Source organism: Rhinatrema bivittatum, chromosome 1 (assembly GCF_901001135.1).
Source record: "Rhinatrema bivittatum chromosome 1, aRhiBiv1.1, whole genome shotgun sequence".
Taxonomy (NCBI): Eukaryota; Metazoa; Chordata; class Amphibia; order Gymnophiona; family Rhinatrematidae; genus Rhinatrema; species Rhinatrema bivittatum.
In genome coordinates, this window is record NC_042615.1 from 180,802,497 (window position 1) to 180,810,943 (window position 8,447).

General features: G+C 44.5%; 1 protein-coding gene across 1 annotated transcript in view; it reads left to right on the top strand.

Annotated features, from left to right (window-relative positions):
- CCKAR (cholecystokinin A receptor) overlaps positions 1-7,339 on the top strand; it is a 169,413-nt gene extending 162,074 nt beyond the window's left edge. Inside the window, exons 5-6 of the mRNA XM_029605615.1 lie at positions 6,279-6,406; positions 6,575-7,339. Coding sequence (XP_029461475.1) covers positions 6,279-6,406; positions 6,575-7,122 — 676 coding nt within the window. The 3' untranslated portion in view covers positions 7,123-7,339. The remainder of the gene's footprint in view (positions 1-6,278; positions 6,407-6,574) is intronic.
- Positions 7,340-8,447: the final 1,108 nt, after the last annotated feature.

Sequence of the window (8,447 nt, forward strand, 5' to 3'; positions counted from 1 at the left end):
TATCTGTTCACTTGGTGTGAGAGGGAACAGCAATTGTTCCTTCTGTAATGTCCCCTTCCCGCACTCCTTTGTTCCCGTGGCTTCTGAATCCTAGCAGGGGTTTTTGGATGATCCTGGATGGTCTTAACTAGGGATGTGCATAGTTTTTTTGACAGATGAAAATATCGTACGATATTTTCTAATCCCTCAAGTATCAGGGGTCCCTGAAAACGAAAGGAAAACCCCACAAAATTTTTGTGTGGTTGTCTTATCATTTTGGGAGGGGAAGAAAGGGCACACAGAAAAAAAAACCCCAAACCCACCCCAACCCTTTAGATCTGTTTACAATCCCCCACCCTCCCAACCCCTAAAACTTTCCTAAAGTACCTGGTGGTCCAGTGGGGGTCCCAGGAGCGATCTCCCGCTCTCAGGCCATCGGCTGCCAGTAAACAAAATGGCGCCAATAGCCCTTTGCCCTTACCATGTGACAGGGTCTATCGGTGCCATTGGTCGGCCCCTATCACATGGTAGGAGCAATGAATGGCCCACGCCATTTTTTAAGATGGCGCCATCCGTCCATTGCTCCTACCATGTGACAGGGGCTGTCTTATGCCGTGATTGCCCCCTTCCTCACAGCTTTAAGTAGGACACGCTCTAGATGGGATTCATATTGCGAGAGCTTTTCCCCAGGCCTCTGCATGGTAGTTTTGAAATGGATAAAGCAATCTTCTATGTCTTGTGTACTACCATTCATGCCTTCTAAAATGTCCAAGCAATCCTGTGCAGTAGTATCAGGCTTGGTAAGGGTCAGAGACATTACTGCATCAAAGGCAGGGGCAATCAAACTCTCTACCCTCTTCTTTTTCTCCAACTCAGTGCATTGCCATTCTTGTAGCATCTGAAGGACCAGGACCATCCAGTGGTCAAATTCCTCCTCTCATGGTGGGGTGGGCTCAACTCCTCAGAATACTCTCAATCTCTTGTATGGGCTGGTATCATAGTGGGGCTGCAGGCACTTCTCTAACACTTTCCCCAGGGTACCAATCAGTGTGTCAGGGGAATAGGCTGGCTGTCCCATCTAGGGCAGAATTCCTGCTACATCCTGCAGAGTTTTTCCTTCACGTATAATAGGGCCTGTAAGTTTTCTTGCCAACTACCTGGAGGCTGGGATATAACATCTACCTTCCCAATGATATCAAGGGGAACAGACAATTTTCTCCCCATAGTGACTAAGGGAACAGATACCTCTTCTCCCAGCAAAACTGTAAGGGATGATTTGTTAGGATCTAAATCAATAGAGCAAGTACAGAAAACTTTCACATTCCCCTGTGCATCAACATAAAGTCTCCCCCTAACCTTTACTTTCACCACAGCTGGAGATCTTTTAGGGCCCGCTCAATGGCAGCTAAATCCATATCCTTGGGGACACCATTCAACAATATAGCCTATGACAAGTTAACCCCTTCAACTCTACACCAATTTTTGAACACCAATACATCCTTAGCATCCATTTTTCCCCAATCTGCCAGTCCTGTTCAGAGTAAGAAAAATCAAAATTAATCAAATTGATCCCAGCAGTATGCCTCCAAAAATGTAAGTAACGCCCCCTTAACTGCTTACCTCATGGGGTGTCCCTGGGTCTGGGACCAACCTGGTGTTAGTCTCCCTAGGGAAGACTCCATCAGTCCTTGTGTTCTTGGTGCCTGGTGCCTCCACCTGGGGAAGAAGGTGTAAGTGGGTGGGATTTCACACCCTTCACCCCAGGAAAACAAATGGGACTGTGAACAAGGCTGGCAGCTGGCAGTATGTATAAATATATACAGGTTTATTAGACTATACAAGTAAATGCATTTCTACATGACTATGTACATTGTTAATAGGATGTCTACTCATGGTTAATAGTCTCAGTCTACACAACTATATACATTTCTACAAGATAGCAAGCTATTTGGCAATTTGTGGTTATTGGCCCCCACAGTATACCACTCTAAAGAATAGAAGGGATCTCTTGCATTCCCGCTTAAGTATTATCATTATCCTCCCCCCATTTATCCCAAGTCTCACCCACGTGAAAAGATGCAACTGGGCTGGTGGGCAGTGTTGGCTTGGGGGGTGCACTGTAGCTAAACTGCCTCCTTCCACTCTGCTGAAAGCTTGTGCCAATGCTGGGGTCCACACCCTCTGGGGGGCCCCAACTGCCTCCCAGACTGCCACTGGGGTTCACACTCTCATGGGGGACCTGACTCCACCCATGACTGCAACTGGGGTCCATGTCCTCCTGGGGGACCGGACTTCACCTCGCAGCATGCTGCTGGGGTCCACACCCTCCTGGGGGACCCTACTCTATCTCCTGGACTGTTGCTGGGGTCCCCTTGCTCAAGGGGGACAACTCTACCATCCAGATCTGCTGCTGGGGTTCATGGCCTCCTGGGGGATCTGACCCTTCCTCTAAGATGCCACTGAGGTCCATGCTGTCCTGGAGGACCCAACCCTGCATCTGGACTACCACTGGGGTCCACACCCTTCTGGGGGACCTGATTCTACCTCCTGTACTGCCGCTGGGGTCCCCTTGCTCAAGGGGGACTGCTTGATCTCCAGATCTGCCACTGGGGATTCCCTCACTCAAGAGAGGGGACCACTCTACCTCCCTGCTTTCCTTCAGTTTTCCTCCCTTGGAAGGAAGGTTTCTCTGGCTTGTATTTATAGCTCTACTAGGCTCATGGCTGTTTTAGTGTTCAGTGGTTCTGGCCCTCTGCTGCCTCAGCTTTCAGGGATTTTAGCTTGGCTAAGCTCATGGCCAGTCATGTGCTGTTACCCAGCCTGTATAAGTCACCTCCTCTCAGCTTGGCTTTTGCCTTATCTGTTGTCTGACTCTGTGTAGATCACTTTCTCTCAGCCAAAAGGCAAAGACCCAGGGAGGACCATAGAGAGAGATCATGTACATGCTCCTCCATCCTACCTGGCCAAAAACCCTGTTGTCTGGGAACTCAGCATGTCTGAATACCCTTCCTAGGACAGTTTTCCAGTACATTTCTCTCATAATTCCCTTTTCTAGTCATTTTATTTTATTTATTTATTTATTATTTTTATATACCGACATTCGATCTCAATTGAGATATCACACCGGTTTACATTCAGGTACTATAGGTATTTCTCTATCCCCAGAGGGCTTACAATCTAAGTTTGTACCTGAGGCAATGTAGGGTAAAGTGACTTGCCCAAGGTCACAAGGAGTGACAGCAGGACTCGAACCTTGGTCTCCTGGCTCACAGTCCATTGCTCTAACCACTAGGCCATTCCTCCTCCCCATGTCATGGTTCTGAAGTTTGAATCATCAGATTTTTTAGTGATATTTCCTATAAAATTACCAGCAGAAGGCCAAGGGGCTGTGACATGCAAATCCCCTACCTGGATTTCTGTCTCATCTATTCAATGGCCATTTAAGTACCTTCACAGTAAGGGGTGTGGCTATCTTTTCAATTTCCTAGGCTGGCGGCTCAAGTTACATAGTTGCATTGTCCTCTTTTTTCTCTGCTTCAGTTCACTTAAATGGTAGTATGCTCAAACCTCCATGTCTTGTGAGGAGGATTTCATTTCCAAAACACAGAGTCACCACCTGTCCATATACTGGATGTGAAATGGCACAGCAGGTCTTCTCTTTTCCTATCCTGGGTAGCCAGGAGTGTAAGGCATAGCCCACCAGGGATAGGGAAACCAAGAAACAAAAACAGTTCCCTTCCTCTGGCTGGTAACTAAAATGTCACACAGCTTTCTGATGCAGCCTGCTCTTAAGTAGTCTGGAGTCTACCACTGCAGCCACCACACAGGGAGGCTGTAGCAAGTGGTATACTCCATCCTATACACAAGCCTATTACTAGGGCCATTCTAATGGAGATCACAGAGGGTCTCTACCACTGGAATTAGTGCAGAGCTGAAAACTAGAAACTCATGGTCAGAGGTATAGACACAAAGGGGCCAATGTACTAAAAATATATTAAAATTAATGGGGTATAATATGTTTTAGGGAAAGTATTTGTATTCATTGTGAAGGTGTGTTTTATTTATAATATGTGAGAAGGATTTGCTATGAAAATTTTGTATTTGTAATTTTTTTTTGTAAATTATTAGAATTGTAATTTATGTGTTTTCAAGTATATTTAACCACTTTAAGATTATTGTATGGTAAATGCTAATTAAATCTAAATAAATAAACAAACAAACAAATAAATGCATGGGCTAGCCCTCATTAGTTCATATATTAACATTGCTATGTGTAAAGGCCCTGACGCCAATGAAAATATGCACATTTTAAATGTTAATATGCCCACATATACTAAACAGGTATCTAGCATGCCAATAACCTCATTAGTCATTATCATGCTATGTACTGAAGGTCCCTGAGTGCGCATGAGCCATGTCCTGTGGGACTGGAAGTATGTGCCAGCACAGAAATGACTCGTAGGTAGGCCTTCACTCTTTTAGAGGCCCCACATCTGTACATGGGCTCTGAAGGCAGCTGGATTGTCAGTAGGGGACCGCTGCTAAACTTGCTGCCTTATGAGAAATGCAGGCTTGGTTAGAACCATGAGGTGAATGTAGCAAAGAAGGAGAGAGGAACAGGGATCAAACTGGAGAGAGGATGAACAGTTCAAGCTGAGAGGAAGGCAGGGAAGGCAACAGACACAGGGACTGGGCTGGAGGAGAAAGGATGGAAAGAATGCTGCTTTGAGGGTTTTGGCAGGAGGGATACAGCTACCAAACTGAGCTCCCCCTCCCCCAATAGTCTTTTATACTGCAGTTGTCCTGGACCCTAGTAAGAGCCTAAATATAACTACAAACATCAAAAACAAAAAATAAACCAGCACTTCTTTGACTGATAATAATTCCAACTGGGGTTTGAAAGACAGGCAAGACATGTCACCCTTTGACCTGGATTCAAGGTGTGTTTGCTTTCTTGTTTATTGATCTTGAAGCAGTTTTCCCTGTGCTTCCCTGCTGCCAGCAGACTTTTGCATTTTTTTTTCTTGTTTGTTGTGTTTTTTTGAACTGAGTGCAACACAATTTCTTAAAATGACCTAAATATATAAATGTATATTTCTCTACTGCTTAGATTCTAATCTCTCTGCGTAAATGTCTATTGCAGTGGTATATTGTTTAATTCAGATTTACAGAGCTACAATGACACCACACTTAAATGATAATCTGAGCATGTGCAGTATTAATCTAGGAAAATCTTTCTCAGAAAAAAACAATATACTTCAGTGACCTTGTCACAGGTTATCATAAAAAGTTAGAAATAAAATGCCACAGGATAGCAAACGCATGCTAGATAGTGCTGAAGGAGAGCCTCCATCTCTTTTGACTGTAATCTAGTGATTTGTGGAAGCAGGTAAGGGTAAAAGTAGGCAACCACAATATTAATTACTTTCACATTTTCAAGCTTTTCTGAAACTCTTTAATATACAGACTGATTAGCATGAGAGCAGCATTTAGTTTAGCAGCAACACCATGGGTGCCAGGCATTATTTCTTACCAATATAAGCCTGTTGAATTAGCAGAGTTCTACTTTTATCACTTAAAGGCCGATACAGAAAGAAACGCGGAAGAGCGCCCACTCTCCTGGCGCACGAAAAATATGCTAATTAGATCCCACGGTAAAAGGAGTGGCGGCTGTCAGCGGGTTTGACAGCCGACGCTCAATTTTGCCGGCATCGGTTCTCAAATGACAGCCACGGGTTCGGAAACCGGACGCCGACAAAATTGAGCATCCTGTTTTCAACCTGCGAGCCGCGGGCCGATTTTAAATTTTTTTATTTTTATTTTAAATTATTTTTAACCTTTAGGACCTCCGACTTAATATCGCCATGATATTAAGTCGGAGAGTGTACAGAAAAGCAGTTTTTACTGCTTTTCTGTACACTCTGAATAAGGGGTAAAGCTAGCACGTCGAAAACGCGCATCCAACCGCGGGTATCTGTATCAGCCTGTTACTGTTGAAGGGAAGGAGCTTAGGGAAGAATGAAAAGAAAACTCCTGCTATTTCACTAAGCTTCTAGTGAAATGAGACAACATGTCATTGATGACTCCACTAACTAAAATGATTCTGTGTGATGAGTTTATATTCTATGTTACATTGTACCTCAAAAATAAAAAGTATTTTAGTTTGGTTACGTTCTTCTGTTGCCATAGCCTTCCACAATTATCCTTCAGTAGTAAAATATTTAAAGTTGTACAGTAGCGCATCTTGAAACTAAAATTCCCATTGCTCCCTGATCTCAGAACATTTTATGACTTTTCAGGTACATTTTCTTGTTGCTGATCCTCTTTCTGGTGCCTGGGATTGTAATGATGATTGCCTATGGTTTAATCTCTTTGGAGCTGTACCGGGGGATAAAGTTTGATGTCAGCCAGAGGAAATATTCTGCAGGTAAAAATGTCTTTTCTGGTTTATTTGATAACTGCAAGATGCAAGCATGGAAAATGTGTTTGTTGTTTTGTTTATTTTAATCTGGTAACATTTTTATGGTTGAAGATCATGTTGTCTAAAACTATTGCACAACCAATGCACCATGCAAATCTGTCGCCTTTTATGCAGAGAGAAAAAACAGCATCAGTAGCAACAGATACGAGGATGGCGATGGATGCTACCTTCAGAAAACAAAAAGGAGGAAAAGGATGGAAATGCAGCAGCTATCCACCAGCAGCAGCACAAGGATCGACCGGGTGAGAAGCAGCAGCTCAGCTGCCAGCTTGTTGGCCAAGAAGCGAGTGATTCGGATGCTGATTGTCATCGTGATTTTGTTTTTCCTCTGCTGGACTCCCATATTCAGTGCGAATGCCTGGCGAGCTTTTGACACAACATCAGCAGACCTGCTGCTCTCAGGGGCCCCCATCTCCTTTATTCATTTACTGTCCTATACCTCTGCCTGCGTGAACCCCGTCGTCTACTGCTTCATGAACAAGCGCTTCCGCCTGGGCTTCCTGGCCACGTTCACATGCTGCCCCAGGCACAGCGTGCAGGCCCAAGCAATGGCAGCAGGGAGGGCAGAGGAATACAGCAGAACGACAGGGGCCACGTTGTCCAGGCACACATACACCAATGTCAGTATGTCTGGTGCTACTACTGCTTTGGCTCCCACATGAGAGAGTGAACAAAATACAGGAGTGAAGTTCATAGTTCCACAAGGGGTGGGTTCACTCATGAAAAGTGGCACCTGGTTTTGTCTAGAAGATTTACCTGGCTTTCAGAGAGCCAGTGAAGACCTGCTGCTGATTGAAGGAACAAGATATTCAGAGGATTAGCAAGGGTTTGGATGCTCTGCCTTGGGTTCAGTCACTACTTTGTCCTGGTTTTTTTGTCCCCCATTTGCTGGTCCATTTCTTGGTGACTGTAAATAAAACCTCTTTACTGAATGGGAATCCTGGTATTTTTAGGAACTGGGAACTTGAAATGGCCAGTATGCTTAGACAATGTCCTTTGCATAGATAGCTCAGTTCACCAAACATTTTGAGCTTATGCTGTATTGATTTAAACAGTATGGTTTGATTAAATATTAGAGATCCTTGGTAGATATATGGGTGCAGGAAACGTCCTTTTAAATAAATACATACATAAAGCTACAAACCTTGCCACCTTAGATCCTCAGAAGCATATCTTTCAGCTCTTATCCATGAGGCATGACCAAGTTAGAAGACTTTGTCTTTAAACAGTGTACTATACCTAGGTACTGCGATACTTCAAGATTCCTTGCAAAAAATGTAGCTAGCAAGAAGGAAGAGTCAGGAAATTTCCTAAGAAATATAACATTTATGAGAGGGTTTTTTTGTTCGTAAATAAAACTTCCAAGATATGTGCATTAATCTGGAAGGCATGAATCCTCAAACCAGAATCTTTTAAGAGCTATGAGTGCATTGCAGTTTCAAAGGAGAAATAATGTTTTGTTCCTCTCTAAAAATAGTTATCTGCCTCCTCTAAAATATGGTCCTATTGTTTTAATTTCATTTTGAAACTAATACTAAAATCAGGGTTGACCTTATGCTGAAGAGATCTTGGGTGCTAATAATTTTTTTGAGTCTCTTACATGCTTTATTAAATTAGGGGTAGATTTTCAAACCGCGCGAATTGGCGTACTTTTGCTGGCGCATCAGGCGCAAGCAAAAGTACGCGGGATTTTAGTAGATACGCGTGTAGCCGCACGTATCCGCTAAAATCCTGGATCGGCGCGCGCAAGACTATCGATTCTGTATAGCCGGCGCGCGCCGAGCCGCGCAGCCTACCCCCGTTCTCTCCGAGGCCGCTCCGAAATCGGAGCGGGCTCGAAGGGAACTTTCTTTTGCCCTCCCCTCACCTTCCCCTCCCTTCCCCTACCTAACCCACCCGCCCAGCCCTGTCTAAACCCCCCCCTTACCTTTGTCGGGGGATTTACGCCTCCCGGAGGGAGACGTAAATCCCCGCGCGCCAGCGGGCC